A 23,629-nucleotide genomic window follows, 5' to 3' on the forward strand; every position below is an offset into this window, starting at 1 on the left:
TGGGGGATGGGGGGGTACCGGCGCGCCCCGGAATTCACAACGGACAACCTATTCAGGGGAAAATAGCGCCGAGCCCAATCAGCCGCGGTTGCCAGGGGGTTGCCATGGGGTTGAGCCAATCAGGAGCGGGTGCCAGGTGGTTGCCATGGGGCTAAGCCAATCAAGAGCGGGTGCCAGGGGTTTGCCATGGGACTAAGCCAATCAAGAGCGGGTGCCAGGAGGGGGTTGCCGGGGTGTACAGCCAATCAGGAGCGGTTGGGCCGAAGGGAACTTGCAGCCAACGCGCGTGCGCTCCGTCTCCGGCTCTTCTCGCGCATGCGCTTGGCCTCCCCACTCAGTATCGACGGGTCGGGTGGGCGGTGACCGGCGATTGATTGACAGCCATGGACACCAACCGTGAGCCGCGTCGGGCGGGTCGCCGGCGTCCTGCGGCCAATCAGAGGTCTGGGCATGCTTGGTTGCACCGCGGCCCGTTCAACCGAACTTCCCGTCGCGCCGGCGGAAAGATCGCGAGCTTCTGCTGGCGTCCGCTCCGGGCCTCCCGACGCGCACCCACACACACTCTTCCACATTTGAGGTACGTTTCTTCTACTTTAAAGGCCGGTAAACTGCAGCTGACCTCCAGATATCGCGTTCAAATCAAAACCCGCTGACATCTGGCTGTCTCCGCGGCTCTGTTTTTTGTTGTAATGTTGTTTTCTGTGAGCGCCAAGTTGTCCCTTGCAAATAGGCCTCGGCGACGCATTATCAAAAATACTCTGCATGCACTTAAAGTTCTTTCACGATTTAGACAAACAGGGTTAAACTACTGGGTGTTGCTATCTTGCACTTTACGTGGAAACTTCATTTTGACCTGGCGTTGGGAGCCTCGAGCTTTTATGAAGCTGGAATTTTCATCTTGCGAATAAATTCACTTTTTTCCCCCCATAATTTCCACTACGTTAGCTAGTTTAATTGTAAATATAAACCCTGGATTCGTGTCGTTTATCAAATTAAGACTTCTAGGCTTGCGGTTTCGGGGTTCAGAAGTTTAAGTATTTTATGAAAGTGAAAATTGGCTTTAATTTCTGGAATCTAACGCTGCTAATCGGACACACCCGGTGATAATGAAGGGTTGGTAGTCGTATGTGTGGAAGCGAGACAATTCTTTCATCGCAGCAGTGTTAAAGATAAGCAAACCTTGCCCTAATTATAACAATATTTGGTAACTTCTTTTTCCCAGGCCTCCGTCTGTGTTTAAAGATATAAAAACACTAGTGTCAGAGTGAAAGCAATCCAAGAATGTATTGTGAAATGACAAAAGGAAAGCGACTGATCCTGATGGTTGGAGACAACAGCTAGTGTGACATTTATAGTTTAAGAAAATAACTGCAGATGCTGGTACAAATCGACGGTATTTATTCACAAAATGCTGGAGTAACTCAGCAGGTCAGGCAGCATCTCAGGAGGGAAGGAATGGGTGACGTTTCGGGTCCAGACCCTTCTTCAGGCTGATGTCAGGGGGGCGGGACAAATGAAGGATATAGGTGGAGACAGGAAGATAGAGGGAGAACTGGGAAGGGGGAGGGGAAGAGAGGGACAGAGGAACTATCTAAAGTTGGAGAAGGCAATGTTCATACCGCTGGGCTGCAAGCTGCCCAAGCGAAATATGAGGTGCTGTTCCTCCAATTTCCAGTGGGCCTCACTATGGCACTGGAGGAGGCCCATGACAGAAAGGCCAGACTGGGAGGGGGAGTTGAAGTGCTCAGCCACCGGGAGATCAGGTTGGTTAAGGCGGACTGAGCGAAGGTGTTGAGCGAAGCGATCGCCGAGCCTACATTTGGTTTCGCCGATGTAAAGAAGTTGACATCTAGAGCAGCGGATACAATAGATGAGGTTGGAGGATGTGCAGGTGAACCTCTGTCTCACCTGGAAAGACTGTTTGGGTCCTTGGATGGAGTTGGGGGGGGGGGGGGGGGGGAGGTAAAGGGACAGGTGTTGCATCTCCTGCGGTTGCTGGAGAAAGTGCCTGGGGATGGGGTGGTTTGGGTAGGAAGGGACGAGTGGACCAGGGAGTTATGGAGGGAACGGTCTCTGTGAAACGCAGAAAGGGGAGGGGATGGGAAGATGTGGCCAGTAGTGGGGTCCCGTTGGAGGTGACGGAAATGTTGGAGGATGATTTGTTGGATACGCTGGCTGATGGGGTAGAAGGTGAGAACGAGGGGGATTCTGTCCTTGTGACATTTATAGTGTTTAGTTAGCAGATTGTTATGATAGGCTGGAATGAGGATGAAGATCTTGCTATTAATACCCAGGCCACAGATTTTTGTTTTAATTGTTTTGTTTTCTGGTTATCACAGACGACATAAGTATTTATTATCTAACACCAGTGGTTTTTAAGAAGGTGTTGGTGAACTGTTGGAGTCCTGCATGTCTTGCCATCCAAGTGCCTGTGGGTAATGACCAGGACTCTCAGTTGATAGTTTCAGGGGAAGTTATTTATCATTGAAGTTTAAAATATGGTTTTGATGCTAGTAAGATAGAAGTGAGTTTGGTTATGTGAAGATAGTAGGTAATTATTAGTAGAGCAGTGTTTTTTTAGGGGAGGATCTATTCAGCGTGGTTTACGTTAGAAACAACGATAGAGAGTGGTGTCTGAAGAAGGGTCTCGACCAGAAACGTCACCTATTCCTATTCTCCAGAGATGCTGTCTGACCTGCTGAGTTACTTCAGCTTTTTGTGCCTACCTTCAATTCAAACCAGCATCTGCAGTTCCTTCCAGCACATTGAAGAGAGGAATTCCATTTTACAGGATAGATTTTGCCAGGACAACAGTTTCAGCACAAAGGATAAGTATGTCTGTCACAACGACTTATAAAAATGTGGGAAATGTTAGTAGTAGTTTAAACCTATCTAACAAAGAGAGCATTTTAGGGGATATTTAAGTTTCCATGGATTGTGACAAGTTGATTAGAATGTCTGTGAAACATAATGACATTATTGAGTTTACAATGGTTTCCTGCTGCAGTCTCTTATAACCAACATATTAACTTTATTTATGAATCTGACTTCATTGTCTAACTGCTTGTAAAGATTTTTCTAATTGTAATCTGATACTGATATAACTGAGTTCAATACAACTTTGAAAGGAAGAAGAGTGAAGTTGTTGCTGAGATTTTGGATAAAGGCACATTTCACAAATGTGACAAAAGATCAGTTGGAGCTGTTCGATGTGTGCAAATGATCCAATTCTGCTCCTTAACAGCTGATGATCTGAATGCCAAAAGAAGTCATCGATTTTCAAGTCTAAAACTATTGGAAAAAGGCGCAGTTATAACATAAATTGGTCATGCAAAAAATAACAAAAAGTGACAAAACGGATAGAGTTCCTCGCTGAGACAGCAATTTAAGCTGCTGCCTGACAGGTCTAGGTTCTGTTGCTGTCTACATGTCGTTTGCATGTTCTCCCTCAGTGTTCAGGTGTCCAACAATCTGGTGGTCATGGTTTTCAGTCTCCTGTATGATTGGAGTAACATGAGAGTGTGACCAGGGTGGTGTGGGACTTTGATATTGGCTGCCATTTTTGAGGCAGCACCCCATGTAGATCCCTTCATTGATGGGGATATGCTCGCTTTGTTCCTGGGTGTTCCAGTTTCAGAAGCCATGATACAACCAGTCAGTATGTTCTCTGCTGAACACTAGATGATCAATGGAGTATTCATCGACATGCTGAATCTCCTCTCGAAAGTATTTATTCACAAAATGCTGGAGTAACTCAGCAGGTCTGGCAGCATCTCAGGAGAGAACGAATGGGCGAAGTTTTGGGTCGAGACCCTTCTTCAGACTGAATCTTCTCAGGAAGTAGAGGCATTGATGAACTTTCTTTGTGATTGCATCGATGTTCTTGGTCCAGTATAGATCTTCAGAGATATATACATCCTGGGACTTGAAACTATTGACTCTCTCCATCTCCGTACCATCCATGAACAATTGGCACTTTGGTCTTGCTAACATTGAGAGTAAGATTGGTAGCTGGCACCATTTCATTAGATTTTCAATCTCCCTCTTGTATTCTGACTTATTATCCATTCAAGAATGGCCCTATAGTTGGCAAATGTAAAGATTAGAGCTGTGTCTGGCTGCACAGTCATTGGTGTCGAGAGAGGGGAGCACCTGACTGAGCATGCAGCCGTGAGGTGCTCCTGTGTTGATGGTTATGGAGAACAAAGTGAATCATGGCAAGTGAAGTCTGATACCCCTGGGGTTGGATATATAATCTCCAAATCAGTTCTTTTTTTCATGCGTTGAGCTTTAAATGGCCAAATTACTTGTTTATAAATATTTTGGAAATGTGGGAAACAATAGTATTATGACGAGAATTTGTCTCTCCACCTCCTGTCTTTTTTATCAGTTGGATTGCCAATCTGTTGATACAAAGTGATTTCTATCGTTTCCTTGCCAATTGATAGCAGGGCTTTCAGATGGTATTATCAGCAATCTAATTTGAGACAAAATAATTGTTATTTTTAAAAGGAAGGTTGTTGAGTTGTATTTTGCTGACACCTAGTAGGATATAAGAAAGATTACTGTCCAGGGGTCAGGTATTCAGATATTTTCAGAACTTGGAGGATTTACATAAATACGATATAAACTTTAAATCAATGGTCCTATTAATTTGTACATTTCTCAGTTTGACTTTATGAAGTAGCATTGAAGCATTCCTGTAGACTAGTTTGGTCTAACTCTATGACAGTCAATATAAACAATATAAGACACAGATGGAAGAGGAGAATTTTTGACATTGAGCATCACAGTTTATTTTACAAGATGTAACTTTTTAGATAAGACATAGCCTTTTGGAATTTTTCCATTAAAATGAATATGCCACATTTTTAATGAATTTGAATACAAAGTTCAACTGACTGAGCATTGCAAAGACAACTTTCAACTAAGCTTAATATCTTAGTAGGTTTTGAAAATTATGGTCCTAATTTAGTGTGTACCCTTATGTACCTTCTGTCCCTCCAATGACTTTGGTCATTGTGTGGCCTATTAGGTAGCTTAGTAGTATTTAAGGAAAATGTTAAGGGACATAGAATCGAGCCCTGTGGCCTTGTTTACAACACTTACAGCTTGAGACATTTTCTTTTAAAGAGGTAAATCTGAGATACCTGTACACTTTCCCTGGTCTAAATTTTGTTTTAAATTTAAATTTAGTTCAGGCATTATGGATGTCTGAAATGTTATAGGAATTCAGTTTGAACCATTAAAAATCATGAATATATCCCCTGAGATTTCTCCGGAATGAACAATTGTCGTCTTTCCAACTTCTCACTGAATCTCAGATGCCTTCGTTTAAGTAAATTTGTCTTTTTCTGCACCCCCACAATGTGTGAAACCTTGAATTAACACTCAGAGTCAACACATTAAAAATAGACAAAGTGATGGAGTAACTCAGCAGGTCAGGCAGCATTACTGGAGTACATGAATAGGTGGCATTGTGGGTCAGGTCCCAGCCTGAAATACCACCATTCCATGCCCTCCAAAGATACTGCCTGACACGCTGAGTAACTCCAGCACTTTGTTGGTTTTTGTAAACCAGCAGTTGCAGATCAGTCTGAGGAAGGGTCTCGACCCGAAACGTCACCCATTCCTTCTCTCCAGAGATGTTGCCTGACCGGCTGAGTTACTCCAGCATTTTGTGTCTAGCATTTCACACATTTACCTGGGATATAGATATGCTGGTGTCTTGTGCAGACATATCACCAGTTTCTGATCGAAGTGATCAATGAGAGTCCCTAAATGATTGAATCCTAATGGAGACACTGGTTAGAATCAAGGATCAATGCTTGAAAATGAAATGCATCAAAATAACAAAACTGGACATAATAACCACTTTTCAAAAGAGGGTATTCACAAAAAGCTGTAGTAACTCAGCGGGACAGGCAGCATCTCTGAAGAGAAGGAATGGGTGACGTTTTGGGTCGAGACCCTTCTATGAAAAGAGGGTGCTGTGTGCAGTTATTTGTATGACTTTTGTCATTCCCTTAAGATCCCTTAAGAATAGGAAGGCAGATTATTATTTGAATGGTGTCAAGTTAGGAAAAGGGGACGTACAACGTGATCTGGGTGTCTTAGTGCATCAGTCACTGAAAGGAAGCATGCAGGTACAGTAGGCAGTGAAGAAAGCCAATGGAATATTGGCCCTCATAACAAGAGGAGTTGAGTATAGGAGCAAAGAGGTCCTTCTGCAGTTGTACAGGGCCCTAGTGAGACCGCACCTGGAGTACTGTGTGCAGTTTTGGTCTCCAAATTTGAGGAAGGATATTCTTGCTATTGAGGGCGTGCAGCGTAGGTTTACTAGGTTAATTCCCGGAATGGCGGACTGTCATATGTTGAAAGACTGGAGCGACTAGGTTTGTATACACTGGAATTTAGAAGGATGAGAGGGGATCTTATCGAAACGTATAAGATTATTAAGGGGTTGGACATGTTAGAGGCAGGAAACATGTTCCCAATGTTGGGGGAGTCCAGAACCAGGGGCCTCAGTTTAAGAATAAGGGGTAGGCCATTTAGAACAGAGATGAGGAAAAACGTTTTCAGTCAGAGAGTTGTGAATCTGTGGAATTCTCTGCCTCAGAGGGCAGTGGAGTCCAATTCTCTGAATACATTCAAGAGAGAGCTAGATAGAGCTCTTAAGGATAGCGGAGTCAGGGGGTATGGGGAGAAAGCAGGAACGGGGTACTGATTGAGAATGATCAGCCATGATCACATTGAATGGTGGTGCTGGCTCGAAGGGCCGAATGGCCTACTCCTGCACCTATTGTCTATTGTCTATAATGTTGATAGAGGTTTGGGCAATCTGTAATGAACCAGTAGTTCATAAATGAAATAAAAGTCAAACAACTCTGTATAGGGGACCCTTATATTACAGTAGTTTGGGTAACAGAAATTTTCCCCTGAAGAGTTCACAAATTACTACCAACAGTACTGAGATAAAATCAAAAATTTAATTTTGTGGAATTTGTGTCAGTCCTTATCTTTTGTTTCAGCTTGCATGTCTTGACTGTGTAGATGATGTAGCTTCACATTACAGAAAGTTTCAGTTTAGTTTATTGTCAAGTGTACTGAGGTACAGTGAAAAGCTTTTAAGTAGTGGTACATATGTTTTTTGGAGATTGTTACCCTCTTTCTCTGAAATGTGGCGTCACCTGTATGTTGAAGAATAAACATTTGTAAATTCACGTTGTGAAACTTTTGTTTAAAGTGATTATTTGCTTTTACTACACTTCGAACAGTTTGTAGAAGCTTGGTGAAATAATATCCGTTTATTTTCATTGTAATAGAAAAGCATCATGTTCATTTAAAAATTTGATTGATCGTGTTTTTTCTGCTGATCTTAAAAATAATGCATTTACTATTCTGAATAATTGAAATAAAACTTCTGCCATTTAATACAGTAATAAATTCCAAAATATGCATGTGAGATCTTGGTGAAATAAAGAATTATTGATTTTATTTTCCTGATAAAATGATTTTTTCTTGCATGTGCATCTAATTTATTCTTGACTATATGTAGTTCAGGCTGTAAATAGCTTCCCGCTGCACATTGAACACTCGTTGACATGATCAATTCTTTTCAATCATGTACATAGGCAGAAATTAAGTCGACTTTCTGAGGCAGGATGCGGCATCTTTCATATAACTCCAAAATTTTGTATGGCTGATGGTGGATTCCACTTGCTTACAAAAATCACATTTAATGTATGAACAAAAGGCAAATTTGTAAGCAAATGGAATGAAATACTATGCACTGTGAATGGTCATGTGTACTATATATTAATGCAAGTTTAAGGAATAAAATATATTCTTGGAAAAATACTTGAGTAATTAATCTATAGAATAGCAACTGATGTTTTAACTCTACTCCAAAAGAACCGGCACCTAACATAGTTTTAAAAACATCTTTAATCTTGGATGAATTTGCATCTTGGGGGTATTCTGTAAGATATCAACTCTGAATTTCCAAATTAAGAGAATTGTTGGAATAGCACATGGCAAGCACATGCTCAGATGGACATGTGAGTAATTGGCTATAAATTATAGGTGATTTACATTTCAATAAAAATGATTAAAAAACACACGTACCGTTATTTTGTTTGAGTTAGTGTTTAAAATTATTATTAATAGACTGCTACTTTATGTCTTGGTTACACAAGTTTACTGAAACCGGGAGCAAAAAACAAAAATGCTGAAAGAACACAGCAGGTCATCTTTGGAGACCGAGAGATCGTTGATGTTTTGAGCTGAGACCCTGCATCAGGACTGAGTGTAGAGAGGAGATAGCCGGTATATGGAGGTCAGGGGGCACGGTGAGGAAACAGCTGGCACATGATAAATGGGTCCATATTAGGAGGGAGAGGGAAGGGTGGAGGTGGATACAGAGTCTGGAAGTGATAAATAGAGACATCAAGGGTGTTTATCGCCACCTTCGTCAGATTGCAGAATCTTGTAGTCTCAGAGGTATACAGCACATAATTGGGCCCAATGGCCCAAATCGTCCATGCCAATCAAGTTGCTTAACCCTAGGTCCCACTTGCCCAAATCACTCCAAACTTTTCCTATCCATCTACCTGTTTATGCATCTTTTAAATGTCATAATTATACCTGCTTATACCACTTACTCTGGCAGTCGTTCCATATACGCATCATTTTTTTTTGTGTGGAAATAGTTGCCCCTCTGGGCCCTTTTTAAAATCTTTTCCCTCTCGCTATCAACCTTTGTCCACTAGTTTTTGACTAGGAAAAGACTGGGTGTTCTGACTGCATCAGCTGCTCTGTGCGCATTATCCCCCTCTTCACCTGGTTCCACCCACGATCTGCTGACTTTTGTCTCACCCCTTGTCCTCACCTCTTTATACTGACCATCTTCCCTCTGCACTCAGTCCTGAAATACATCAAATATCCTGCACAACCCTAATCCTACCTCAGCAAGGAACACTATGACCAACCTCGGTGTTAGGCACTATCATGGACTTGTTTTCCCGTAGTGTTTTTACACACTTATCATTTGCACAGTCTTTTTCTTTTCAATGTCTTGTATAATTTATTTTTGTGTGTTGACCAAATCTGCCTGAGTTGTTACTGCAAGCGAGATTTTCATTTCACCTGTACCTTACCGTTACTGGAATGTATGACAAAAAACTCGACTTGAGTTGTATCCACAGATGCTGCTGACCTGCTGAGATCTTCCATCAATTCTTTTTGTTCGTGTTTTCATTGAGTGATTTGGTGATTGTTAGGATTTTTATCCAGCTTTCTTTAAGAGGCTCAACGATTGGGTGCTGATCGTTTAAATATGAAAGATTGTTTAAAGTCCTGTTTGTCATGCTTTGAAAATTATTTTACATTTGACATATACAAAATAAATGCTTCCTCTTGAGTGGTACTGGTTAAAATTAATTATGAATTTGTTCAACTTGTTATTATGTACCTTAAACATGAGAGGGCGTTGTGAGAAAATGAGTTGAATTTTGCATGCATTTTATGAATAAGCCAAGGTAAAGGATATGATAGTATTATAAAAATCAAAAGTCATGGACTTAATTCAAATTATGTAGTGAACTCTACAGGTTTACTTTGTTTGATAAACTAGTAATTTGGCACCATTGATTGCTGAGATCTCGTTTATGCAAGGTGCTGAAAGGATTAGAAATCAGCTTTCTGAAACCTATTTCAGAGAACTACATGGAGAATCATCAATTGCATTTTGGCAAAATGTAAGAGAAACAATTTTTAAAACTATTCATACCAGAGAATTAATTAATACGAGGAATAGGAATACTTTATTGTCACATGTGACTAGGCGCAGTGAATTTCTTTGCTTACATACACAATGTATACAAATAGCAGCCACCTACGGCGCATGACAAAGTTACAAATCGCACAGGCTCCCCCTTTTGTCCCCCCCCCCCAGCAGTTCTCCCATGCCAGGTCCCCATTGTCGTCGTCCCCCCCCCCCCTATTGTCCATTGTTCTCCCCTCCACCTCCCTCACGGCGGTCCCCCCACGTCGGGTCCTCCATTGTTGTTCCCCTACCCCCTCCCAACGGTCCCCCTACGCCGGGTCCTCCATTGTTCTTTGCCCCCCCCCCCACGGCAGTCCCCCCACACCAGGTCCTCCATTGTTCTTCCACTCTCCCCTCTCGGTGGGCCTCCATGCTCTTATTATCTCTTATTATCTTTCTCTGTATCCTCACCTATTACTACATGATATGACATGGAATTAACCATTCTAATTTACACTTTATTCTGACATGGCAAGTTCAGCTTTCAGCTTTTTACATCTCTAGTTGTACTTAAGGTGCTGGTGAATTGATGCCTTGAGCTGCTGCAGTTCTTGTGATGATTTTCCTGTGGCTTTAGATGAGGAATACTCAGATTTTGAAGTAATGTTATCTAGTCATAATGCTGTATGACTTTGAGGTGAACTTGCAGTAGTTGTTATTCCCACGAACCACGATTTGGCTGTGAAAGTACATATGTAGCAAGGGGTTTGCAAGAAAAGTTGGCAAATTGCAGGCATTTTATCTATGATATGGCAGCGATGATCTGTTTGTAATAGGTGTGATATATTATTTCATTCAAATTTATTTATTTGACTTGGGTAATGTGGAGATTGAGGGTCTAGTGACATTCTGCAAAACAAGAAAATTCCATCACTGATAAATAATTGAAAGGTTTGGAAGATTCAGGATGTAGGCACTCTCTGTAGAATTGCCAACCACTGACATGGTCTTGCACCGTTATATTTTCTACATTTAATTTTAGGATCAATAATATATAGACATCAATGAATGCTGAGGAGAAATCTTTAGATGTTATAGTCATCAATGACACCTACCAGCTTGTGCATGAATATTAAATAATTCTTAAAAGGGCACAAAGTGTCATTCTGTGTATCCTCCCCTATTGCCACATGATGTGACATGAATTAACCTTTCTGATTTACACTATACTGTCATGGTAAGATCAGCTTTTAATGCACATCTCTAATCTGCACATCTGACACCCGTCACATCCGCCACCTATCCACGTTCTCCATGTTTGCTCCCTGACCCATTGAGTTACTCCAGCACTTTGTGTCCTTTTGTGTATTAACCAGCATCTGCAGTTCTTTATTTCTATGTTGTATAATTCTTGCTGCTTTCTGCATTATCTGAGGATTTACAACAAAACAATGGAGGGCAGGTTCATTAGAAGGAAGGAATGAGTATGGTTGGACCAAGATGTATTTTGGCTTTTACTCGCAACCTTTGTGTGAGTCTTATGTCCAGCCAGTAGACTTTTTCTCGTTAGTCTCATTGACTTTAAATCTTAATTCCGTATGTTAAAATTTTTCCATCCAATTGCGGGCCATGAATTCAATAGATATTTGATTATTTTGGATCAAGCTGTGCTGTAAAACGGAGTGGTTCTTGCAGAACCTAAATAAGTAAATGAGTTGGTGCTTGATAACACTTTCCATACTTTGTTTATTGAGAGTAGATTGATTGTGTGATAATTGGCTGAATTTGATTTTTTTAATGAAGAAAGTATACCTGAGCAATTTTATATAACATTGGCTGTTGCTGTTGTGCCTGTGCTAGAAGAGTATGATTAATGACACAACTTTTTTTTAAAGAATGGGGGGTGTTGTCAGTGCTGTGGCCTATGCTGCTTTAACAGCACCTGGCTGTTCCTTGATATCACGTGAAATGCCTCAAGCTAGCATATTCTGGTTGATTTTGTGATGTTGAGGACTTGGTGAGGTGATGATCTACTTGATAATTCTGGCAGAAGATAAAAAATGCTTCATCCTTTTTTGTGCCTAAATGCACTCTTCTGTCAGTTATTTGTTTACTGGTATTCATGACTGACTGTAGGAGGATAGCAAAACTTTGCTCTGATCTATTTGTCGTGGAATTGCTTCGTTCCATCTATAATCTACTGACTCAATTTTGTGGGCATGCATTCTGACGTTGAAGCTTTGTCAGAATTGTACCACATTTCTGTGGCTGATCCTGGCATTCCTTACTAGAATGCCAGTACTACTTCTGAGGGTGCCTGAATGATGGTCAAGTTTCAAATCATCGAAGATTGATTATTTACCCCATTTATATACCACGTGAAGGGTGTCCTCAATGCAAATAGGGGCCTTAGTCTTCAAAGATTGCACACTAGTCATTCCTGCCAATACTCTAATAGAAGCTGCTTCCGTGATAAACTGGTGTGGTGAAGTCTAATGGCATTTTCCTCTTTAGTTCTCCCACCGCATACCGTTAGACCCGGTAATGTTGCTGCCGAGGCACAGTTAGTGATTGACATTGAAGTCCTTCATGTTCAGTGCTTTGCTTTTCTCAATGCTTCCAAATATTTTTCAACATAAAGGAATATTATTTCTAAACTGAAAGAGAACAGTAGGTAGTAATAAGCTGGGTGTTTTCTTGTCCAATTTTGTCTCGATAAACACAACATCTATTAGCAGTTGTGAAAAGTTTGGATAGAGTGACAATAGACAATAGGTGCAGGAGTAGGCCATTCGGCCCTTCAAGCCAGCACCGCCATTCAATGTGATCATGGCTGATCATTCTCAATCAGTACCCCGTTCCTGCTTTCTCCCCATACCCCCTGACTCCGCTATCCTTAAGAGCTCTATCTAGCTCTCTCTTGAATGTATTCAGAGAATTGGCCTCCACTGCCCTCTGAGGCAGAGAATTCCACAGATTCACAACTCTCTGACTAAAAAAGTTTTTCCTCATCTCTGTTCTAAATGGCCTACCCCTTATTCTTAATCTGTGGCCCCTGGTTCTGGACTCCCCCAACATTGGGAACATGTTTCCTGCCTCTAACATGTCCAGCCCCATAATAATCTTATACGTTTCGATAAGATCCCCTCTCATCCTTCTAAATTCCAGTGTATACAAACCTAGTCGCTCCAGTCTTTCAACATATGACAGTCCCGCCATTCCGGGAATTAACCTAGTAAACCTACGCTGCACACCCTCAATAGCAAGAATATCCTTCCTCAAATTTGGAGACCAAAACTGCACACAGTACTCCAGGTGCGGTCTCACTAGGGCCCTGTACAACTGCAGAAGGACCTCTTTGCTCCTATACTCAACTCCTCTTGTTATGAATGCCAACATTCCATTGGCTTTCTTCACTGCCTGCTGTACCTGCATGCTTCCTTTCAGTGACTGATGCACTAAGGCACCCAGATCACGTTGTACGTCCCCTTTTCCTAACTTGACACCATTCAAATAATAATCTGCCTTCCTATTCTTACCACCAAAGTGGATAACCTCACACTTATCCACATTAAACTGCATCTGCCATATGGATATGGAGAGGTTGTTTCCACAAGTGTGAGAGTCTAGGACTAGAGGTCATAGCCTCAGAATTAAAGGATGGTCCTTTAGGAAGGAGATGAGGAATTTCTTTAGTCAGAGGGTGGTGAATCTGTGGAATTATTTACCACAGAAGGCTGTGGAGACTGTCAATGGATATTTTTAAGGCAGAGATAGAAAGATTCTTGATTAGTACGAGTGTCAAGGGTTATGGGGAGAAGGCAGGAGAATGGAGTTAGGAAGGAGAGATAGATTAGCCATGATTGAATGGCAGAGTAGACTTGGGCCGAATGGCCTAATTATGTTCCTATCACATAACCTTATCACCTAATCCATTCCCTCTGCAAATAGAATTAAATATAATTTTAACATGTATTACATATGCACTTGCACAAAGAGGATTTTTTAATTGGTAGACTTTTTTATTCAAATAACTTACCAAAGATTGAACATAATGAATAAATGTTCTGAATCTGATAAACTTGCATGAATATTTTCTAAATTTAATAATTTTAATGACATCAACATTTTTAATAAAAGACAAGTAATTTACTGGCCTAATAATTATATATTTTATTCTAATTTTAGTGATTGTCCAACCCAATGCAAAGTTTTGACATGTTCTTATTACTGTGTTGCTGAACTATAAAAGTCAAAGACTTTTTGAGTTCAATAAAGTGAATGATTTTGGAGAACAAAATAAAATGTTAATAATAGAGATAGATTTGTGTGGTGGTATATCTCTTTATTTTCCAGACAGTATTTTTTTGTTCATTTTGACATTCTTCATTGGCTTTGCTTTGTCCTTTAGGTGTTCCAGGATGAGTTATACGGAAAAGCCAGATGAAATTACAAAAGATGAATGGATGGAAAAGCTCAATAATTTACATATACAAAGAGCTGACATGAATCGTCTCATAATGAACTATCTAGTTACAGGTAAGACTACTACTAAGAAACACGCAGAGTTTACACATTCCTGGTTTTGTAAGATCACATTTTGTTAGTAGTAAATATATTTGACAAAAAAATTAGCTCGTCTAAAGGGGTAATTAATGTTCCAAATACACAATTTGGGACAGCTGCAATTTTCATATTGAAAGGAGGCTTTAAAAAAAAAAAAAGTGAATGCTATGCCATACAGGAAGGTTAAAAACCAGTCAAAATAAAGCTGGGGTGTGAAAAGTTAATACAACTTTTTTTTGTTTGTTTCTGCATAATTTTGTTTCAGAAGGATTTAAGGAAGCAGCAGAAAAATTTCGAGTGGAATCTGGAATAGAGCCCAGTGTTGACTTGGACACTTTGGACGAACGTATTAAAATTCGTGAGGTGATATTGAATGGACAGATTCAAGAGGCCATTGCATTAATCAATAGTCTCCACCCTGAGCTGCTGGACACAAACCGTTACCTCTACTTCCACTTGCAGGTGCGCATCTGAGCATTCAAAATGTATCTTTATTTTAGAAACAGAAGGTAATGTCGTGGTTACCGGTGTTCAAAATGAAGCAGATGACACGGAGAATTCTTCAAGAAGTTAAAAGCCTTTATTTGCAAACAACGGCTGGAACAATCAGGATGTCAACCATCTAACTGCCCACTTAGTACACCGAGCAGCCTATTTTTATAGGATTATTCTAAACCTTATCTCCTTTGCATTACCTCATACCCACACTCCTTTCTTCAGTCCTTCATTTCTTTGTAGTACCTGTTTGTCCCTCCACCAACTTCATTTCTTTGTAGTACCTGTTTGTCCCGCCACCATTAAATCCCATTTAGTAATATATCCTTATCTCAATGCTCACATCCCTTCATATTTCGCCTCCCTTATTTCCTGCTAGTCCATCCCTCACATCCATCCATCACCCCAAGGCCTATGTTTTTCCTTATCTCTTCTCTTGCCACCATTAAATCCTACTCATTGATGAATGTCCGCATCCCTTCGGATTCTGCTACCCTTATCATCCTTCAAGAAGTTAAAAGCCTTTATTTGCAAACAACGGCTGGAACAATCAGGATGTCAACCATCTGACTGCCCACTTAGTACACCGAGCAGCCTATTTTTATAGGATTATTCTAAACCTTATGTCCTTTGCATTACCTCATACCCACACTCCTTTCTTCAGTCCTTCATTTCTTTGTAGTACCTGTTTGTCCCGCCACCATTAAATCCCATTTAGTAATATATCCTTATCTCAATGCTCACATCCCTTCAGTAACATGTAAAACTAGGCATATATTGTTTGTAAAATATAACTGCCATTTGACAAACTGGATTAAATATGCATTCGCACTTCATTTTATATATTTTAAGTAATCCATACTTGATAAATTGAACTCGGTTCAGTTTAGTTTATTGTCACGTGAACCGAGGTACAGTGAAAAGGTTTTGTTTTCATTCACTTAACGAGTAAAAATGAAATAGGCTTAGGCTGGTAAGATCATAGCCTGATAAACACGAGTTAGCATCATGAACCTGATATCTGCCATTAACAAGCAGTGAAGTTCGGCATTTCCGGATCTCTGTCAGCCAAATCGCCACCGAGCAATTTGTATACTGTAAATGGTCAAAAAGTATAAAAGGAATTGGGGGAGTGGAAGAAGTTCTGTCTGGGCTAATAGTAATGCCATTGGTAAATTGTTAGGCTCTCTTTTCTGCTGCAATTCCATTATACGTTTAAATTTTAATCGAGTCTAAATTCACCGATAGAAAATTATTTTCCTTAAAATGGCAGTTATCCAGTAACACATTTTTGTTTATGGTCGAGTATTCAACCTTGGGTTTGGGCTATGGCAGTATTAAGTGTTAATTATGTACCTGCCTGGGCTTCAGCTCAAAATGGGTTTGCGGGGCTGTAGACCGTGTGAGAAATAACAGCACACAAGAAAAACGGGTCAACTGGACTTGAATGAATTCAGCAAACAATTAGTTATCTTAATAAATGAGATTTTGGGATTGGGAAAATAAAAGATGAAAGACTGAGGCAGGAGGCATAATAAAATGTGTATACAATGTCAAATCATGTGCAAATCGGAAAGTAATGAAGAAATAGTTTAAAAGGGGGAAAGTGATAAAAGGGGACCTGATTTCAAAAATCTCCTCCCAAAATTCTTAAACTTGAAACTTGACACATGAGAGACACATGACAATCAGTGGCAGAGGATGATTGTCAGGAAAGAACAGGTTGTTAAATGTTCTACTCTTTGCCAACTGAGTATACATGTACTTTTCATATCTACTGTACAAGTACAAGAGCTGCAAGGCTGAATATTGGGTATTACTGAAATTCATTGGCAGAGTGCAGCACAACGAGTCTGAAGAAGGATCTCGACCCATAACGTCGCCTACTCCTTTTCTTCAGAGATGCTGCGTGACCCGCTGAGTTACTCCAGCATTTTGTGTCTAGCTTTGGTTTAAACCACCATCAGCAGTTCGTTCCTGCATAAGGCATAACAACTGTCGGATATACATATTTGACTCTGCCTCCTTTTGACAAATGTTGCAATCATTTGCTCATAATGAAAAGTAAATAAATTAAAGCAATTTTTTAGCCATTGAGTAAATCAAATCTTGTTATTAGCTTTATTATTTTTCTGAAGGGAATAAGGAAAATCAACTAGAAACAGTGTGCTGCATTATTGATTGTTTTGCTGAATAACTAAGCTAATGCCAGTAAATCTGCGTTCTGCAGCAACAGCATTTGATTGAGTTGATTCGCCAACGTGAGACAGAAGCGGCTCTGGAGTTTGCTCAGACTCAGCTTGCTGAGCAAGGTGAGGAGAGTCGAGAATGTCTTACTGAGATGGAACGTACCCTGGCACTATTAGCTTTTGATAATCCAGAAGAATCGCCATTTGGAGATCTACTTAATATGATGCAGAGGCAAAAGGTAATTTTTTCAATATTTGATGATCAGATGTTATTAGTTGCTGGTTCAAAAACACTTTTTTTAGTTTAGTTTGAAGATACAATGCGGAAGCAGGCCTTTTGTCCCACCGAGTCCCGCTATACACTAGGGACAGTTTACTTTTTTTTTTACCAAAGTCAATTAACCTACAAACCTGTACATCTTTGGAGTATGGGAGGAAACCGGAGCTCCCAGGGAAAACCTACACGGTCACGGGGAGAACGTATAAACTGCAAACAGACAGAGCCCGTGGTCAGGATCAAACCTGGGTCTCTGGCGCTCTAAGGCAGCCACTCTACCACTGCGCCACCTTAACAGACTGGTTGTCCAATCGTATTGTCCATAGTGGATTCTCTCATCATACTAGTTCTTATTTCTTGCCTGCTGTCTAAAAACAGGAGATGGAGGTATTCTGTTAGGTCTAAATTACAGAATTACCCAGGGTCTGGATTGTTGATCCAGAGATGGTTTTGAACCTATCATAGCTGAGGATTTTAAATTCACATAAAGATGGGATTAAAATCTGCCACAAATCATAAAGTCATCGGATCGTAGCCAAAAAAACCCCATCTGGTTTCATAATGTTCTTCATCTGCCACCCTTTCCTTGTCTGATCTTAAATTTTCTAGATGTGGCTGTTTTATAACTGCCCTTGAAAATTATCTAGCAAGCTATGCATTTCGGAGGTTAGTTTGAAGTGGACAATAGGTTCTGGCCTTCTAAGTAATGTTGAGAAATCTCAGATCCAATAAATTAAAAAACCTTTAATTCCCTTTTTCTCTTGGCATATTTTGTTCATTCGGACCTGAATTTAGGTCTTGTGTCTTTTCACTTCCTTTCATTTCCTGTTGCCAAACACATTTTCACAGTATGTAGACCAAATATGCCTGTGATTCCAGTCAGGTTATTTTAACTTCCGCTTAAGAACTTGTACCTATAAAATTTGAACTGAATATCTTTCTCATCCTATTTTCACACTATATTTTCAATGTTTCTGTCATCAAACTTGAATGATATGCTGGTAACATCTTTAACCAACAGAATGACAATCTTCTCCCAAAATAATAAATGCAAACTTTACTAATATGAAGCTAAATGAATTGCCTTATTCTTGATTCAATTTGTTGAATTAGGTACAGTCTTCTCATTGATGGTATCCACAAATTATTTCAACCCATGATTCTATGTATAAAGTCCGTGGGCACAAATGTAGATGCATGGAATTGGGTATAAATAAGTGTAAAACTTGATTTTGTTTTATTTTTTCAAGGTTTGGAGTGAAGTGAATCAAGCTATTTTGGATTATGAGAATCGTGAATCTACACCCAAGCTCGCCAAACTGCTAAAGCTTCTATTATGGGCACAGAATGAGTTGGACCACAAGAAAGTTAAATATCCTAAGATGACAGACCTCAGTAAGGGAACAATTGAGGAACCCAAATAAAGTCTGTATGTTGGGAATGAACAGGATTGTGGAGTGTCTTCCTGTACGTTAACTGCTTACAGTGTATCAGAAAGGACTGTAATAAATTCACTAATAAATGACAGAACACGTGAAAACAACTCTATGGTTAAGAATAATCACATTTAAGGCTGGGATGAAGTCCAAAGCATTGCCAACGCAGTACATCAGGGAACGCCACCAAATGGTTGCTGAAGGGTCAAGGGATTGCAAGATTCACCCCAGTCCTAAATTCATTTTTTTATGGTAACTTATAACTTTACCAATTCCACACGTTGGACTGAAAATACAGATCATTTGGTATTTACTTTTGCCTGCTGTACAGAGTTTCTATTTGCAGTTTTTTTTTTTTTTTTTTGCTTCATATGCTGATGGTTCTTAACAGTATGTTTATATATTTTCAGAACAACTTTACTAAACACTTGTCTTTTCTCTAATTCGCCATTTTCGAGTCAAGATTCTTACCAATATCATCAGAAATGTTATTGTTAATATGGTATCCTACTGACTGCTGTTAACATTATCTGGAGCCAGTTGTGGATGCAGTATGGATACTAAGAATGTAATTAGTAGAAAATAATTATTCATCTTTTGTCAGTCTCATTAAAAATTTCCCTTGTTTAGGAAAGAGTTCAAATGTTTGTTAATTCTCATTAAGTAGCCTTGTACTGAATTAAAATCCACAAGCTTGTAAGGCATAGTATTTAAACTCAACTTTGTATATTTTGTGGGAATGGCTCACTTAGAAATGAGGAGTTGTTTGTATATAATGCAGGAAAAAAAACGGTATAATGGTTTCCCAATACTAAAGTGCTTTACACTTTGAAATTCAACTAATGTGCTTTTAAACATTGTGCATCGTGTGTGTCAAGATTTGTTTTGTTTAATGTTAATTTATCATTGCATATATTAGCAAATACTTTGAAAATCCACAAATGAAAGTCATTGGCATCTAGTTAGTTTTATAGGTCAATGCAAACTCTGTATCTAATACCTTTTTAAACAAAGAACTTCACGTACTTATTTAATTTTCCAGTACTTTTTATTATTAACTTAGAAAAAGGAAAATTCCATATGCAATCTTCTGTAAATATTCCCTAGATGGACTTTAAAAATGTAACTGAGGTACAGGTGAAAAATATGCTGGTCCGCGAATGGTGAAAATATTGTGTAAAAAAATAAATGAGGGCATTTATTTACTTTCCTCAGCCCCCTATTTGTTTTCAAGGTTCTATGGCAATAGATTAACAGTTTGTGAACACATATTTGGAGCAGTTTAGCATAACAGTAAGAAAGTGCAACATCACATTATTGGTAAACAGTTATGATCCAATAAGGTTTTATTGGAAATCTCTGAACCACGTTAACATTTTTGTTTACTCTTACATGCTTTCTCCTATAAGTATAAAAAAAATCTACTGAAACCCTAGCAAATGCCAATCAAATGTGATGTGCCCTATTATAGTAACCTACTTACTACAATACCAAATGGCAGATAGTGGGTCTTCAGTTAGTTACATAGAAGGCTCCACCAACTCTAATTCCCTTCTGATTTCACTATATAAATCATTCTCATGGTTCTCATATTTTGATCATAAAGTTATCTCGGCCAATGCAGCAAAAGGTTTGGGGATTTTCGTTTGCCATAATGCTCTTTAAGATGGAGCTAAAATCCAGAAGAATGTAATAGCCTGAGTTCCCCCATTATTCCTACTCCACCATGATCTGTCCGTGTCTCCTGATAGTTTTTATTCCAAATGAACTTCTTTGTATATAGTAACTATTTTGTAGAGATACAAATTCCAAAATTACAAGTTTAAGCATGTGCAAGTTTCAATAAATGGTGAATTACTCTGTGAAGGGACTTATCCGAGTGGAAAATTATAAGGAATTTTGTTGCCGAATAACTCCAGTTAGTAATGGCAATGTGCAATGTATTGCTTAAGCATGAAGCATTGAGGTTACATCTACTGATGATCTTTCCAAACACAATGTTAATGAACATCATTCAAATATCTTAATCATTTGGGCATAAAACTATCCAGTTTCTTCTTGAATTTACCAACATTAGTCTCTTCTACATTGCTGAGCAAACGTTTCAGATATTCAGCATCTTCATTAAAGGAACATTGGAACCTTATTCATGAATGCCTTTTTTCATTGAGGCAAAAAGCTTTGATTCAATGGTGGTATGGATAATGTGTGGGGAAATATACATTTTATAAATATATATATTTTTAAAAAACTGGATGGATGAATTTAGTTCCGTGTACCAATTTGGTGACTGGGTTGAAGCACATTGTTATAAATCTTTATGTTGTAGACTATTTTGACGTACGATCTGAACAATTAGAAACTACATCCTTAGAATGAACTGGTGAGATAATGTTTTTTGGGGGAAAAAAAGTCATGTTTATTTTGGTGACTACATTCTTCAAAATTTAATAGTAAATAAAAGATTACAATTCACGCAATCTTCTTTTGAATTTCATCTCCCATTGGATATGAAAACTTAAATAAAATTTTATTTGTGTTTACTTGGCCAATAACTATAATGTTTTACCGCTACATTCACTTTGATGCAAGGTTAGGATATAATTACATTTCTTGGCTCAAAGATCAATATAGCATTTTACTTTCTGTAAACGATACATCGGGATCCATTGTAAGCCTTTCCCCTACACTATAACACTTGCACTTTCTGTGGACGCTATGTCTGAGCCTGATTCCTAAGATTCAAGGGAGTTTTATTGTCATATGTCCCAAATAGACCAATTAAATTCTTGCTTGCAGCAGCATAACAGAATATGTAAACATAGTACACTGCAAAGATAGTTTGCAGCTGGGCAGACCCATTCCTTTAGGCCACATGCAATGCCCCTTAGGAGGATATTTAAACTCTTAGCTGTAGGTGATTCTTTTACAGAAGCTCATTGATAGCCATAGGAACCACAGAGAAAATCTGAGTGGAGTTGACAATGCATGGTCAATTTACTGCTGACCAATTCTGAATGGTAAACCTTTAAGTGGCATCGGGCCTCCAATAGATGTGCACGGTATGGCATTGCTGGTAAGCAACAACCTGAAACAGCTTTCAAAACACGGGTCCCTCAGTCTTTGAAGTAGCACCAACAACTTTGCAAATTGGCATTTGTCCAAATTAAATGACTGGATATTGGATTTCCCTTAAAATGCCAATGTCCCCAAAAAAGAGAAATCTTGTCTTTGGATGGAAGACTGAAATGCACAAAGAACCCTATAAATCCAGAAAATACCTGTGAAAAGAAACTATCGAGATGATGTTAATTTGACAGCAATCAGGTTGTGTTGCCTATAAAGCAGACAGCTCCTGCAGTGTAGAGCAGTACATTTTGTGTGTGCATAAAGTGATGTTCTGGCTTCGAAAAAAACCTTTCATTACACAGGCCTCGGAAAGTTTCTACATGTCTATTTAAGATTGGCTGCATCCTCCATGCGCCATAGCCCGAACCTGTCATTTTTAAAGAAAACTAATTTTGCACATTTGTTCTTGAAGCTATGCCTCAAATATCCCTGGTGAACAGACATGTGATGTATTTTGTACATACGGTGTGGATGGCTGAATGTGGTATGTAAAGGACACTAATTTCCTATGTGAATATAGATCTTGTGGGCAAATCAACTTGTATCAAATGCATTTTTTTACCAGATTGCTGCCTGGATTAGAGGGTTTCAGCTACAAGGAGTGATTGGATAGACTCGGATTGTTTTCTCTCTAATGTCAGAGAATGAGAGGGAACTTGATAGAAGTATATAAACTCATGTGAGGTGTCGACTGTCAGGAGATTTTTCCCAAGGTGGGATTGTCCAACACCAGAGAGGGATGTTATACGGAGATTATTATGTGGGGTAAGTTTTTCTTTACACAGGGTGGCAGGGGTCTGGAACACATTGCCACCATGGGAGATGTTAGAGAAACAGTTAATGATTCTGGTTTAAGATTCCCTGTCAGAGCTGCGAAAGAGAAAACAAGTTAGTTTTCAATTGCAGAGGTGAAGGGGAAATAGATAGATACAAGGGAATATTTATTTTGGTGTGAGGGTAAATTGGTCAATGCAGGTGTCAGGGGTTATGGGGAGAAGGCAGGAGAATGGGGTTAGGAGGGAGAGATAGATCAGCCATGATTGAATGGCGGAGTAGACTTGATGGGCCAAATGGCCTAATTCTACTCATGAATACAGCATTTAGAAGCAAAAGTGGCTGCTGTTCAGAGTACTATTTTCAATAAAATGTTAATAATGTAGTAACATAAAAAAAATCCCTGCATTTATCAAAAGCAGAACCAAGATTTTAATTTGCCAAATTTTCCAGTTGAATATCTAAATTTTAATTCTAAATCTGACAAAATGTTAAGGTTGGTTCTGTATTTCAGGAGTCTCCTACATTTGTCATTTCGAACCACTTTGTTCTATTTTCTAATGCAATACATTGAAATACAAACACTGTAATTGTTTGAATATATTAACAAAGTTCAAAAGGCAACATCTCGAAGTTTAATAGTTCGACTTCTGAATGTTATTTTTCAATAAAGTTATTTCAGTGAAAATTGAAGCGTTCTGGCTGCTTTCCTTGCTCCTAAAATTAGTTCCACGTGAGTTTTTAGGCTTTTTTTTTAAGAACAATGTCCTTTGGCACATTATCTGTTTGGCACTGGAGACAAAAGTAAAATGCATGTATTTAGTTTGTGACTTTGTTGACTTTCCTCAGGGTGCAGTAACGCATCTACAAACCCTTAAAAAGTATTCCAAAAGCTGCTTTGTTGGAGAGGTACGACTGTAATGGAGGTATTATTGAACATTAATTGGGTTAGATATATCCCCAGATGGCGATCTATTTTCCAACCTCTCCATGCTCC

At 39.3% G+C, this 23,629-nt stretch overlaps 1 protein-coding gene across 1 annotated transcript; it reads left to right on the top strand.

Annotated features, from left to right (window-relative positions):
• The first annotated feature begins 391 nt into the window (after window positions 1–391).
• LOC144604548 (glucose-induced degradation protein 8 homolog) lies at window positions 392–23,260 on the top strand. Its single transcript, XM_078419099.1, has 5 exons — window positions 392–577; window positions 14,178–14,305; window positions 14,598–14,794; window positions 17,058–17,255; window positions 18,544–23,260. The coding sequence occupies exons 2-5, from the start codon at window positions 14,188–14,190 to the stop codon at window positions 18,715–18,717; spliced, it is 687 nt and encodes a 228-aa protein (XP_078275225.1). The 5' UTR covers window positions 392–577; window positions 14,178–14,187; the 3' UTR covers window positions 18,718–23,260.
• The last annotated feature ends 369 nt before the right edge of the window (window positions 23,261–23,629 follow it).

Source organism: Rhinoraja longicauda, chromosome 22 (genome assembly GCF_053455715.1).
Source record: "Rhinoraja longicauda isolate Sanriku21f chromosome 22, sRhiLon1.1, whole genome shotgun sequence".
Taxonomy (NCBI): domain Eukaryota; kingdom Metazoa; phylum Chordata; class Chondrichthyes; order Rajiformes; family Arhynchobatidae; genus Rhinoraja; species Rhinoraja longicauda.

What these genes read in the sequence shown, in the direction of transcription:
- LOC144604548 (XM_078419099.1), top strand. Translation starts at nt 14,188, where the DNA reads ATGAGTTATACGGAAAAGCCAGATGAAATTACAAAAGATGAATGGATG. An exon ending in AATGAACTATCTAGTTACAG is followed by an intron (nt 14,306 to 14,597) that starts GTAAGACTACTA and finishes ATTTTGTTTCAG; the next exon opens with AAGGATTTAAGGAAGCAGCA. An exon ending in ATATGATGCAGAGGCAAAAG is followed by an intron (nt 17,256 to 18,543) that starts GTAATTTTTTCA and finishes TATTTTTTCAAG; the next exon opens with GTTTGGAGTGAAGTGAATCA.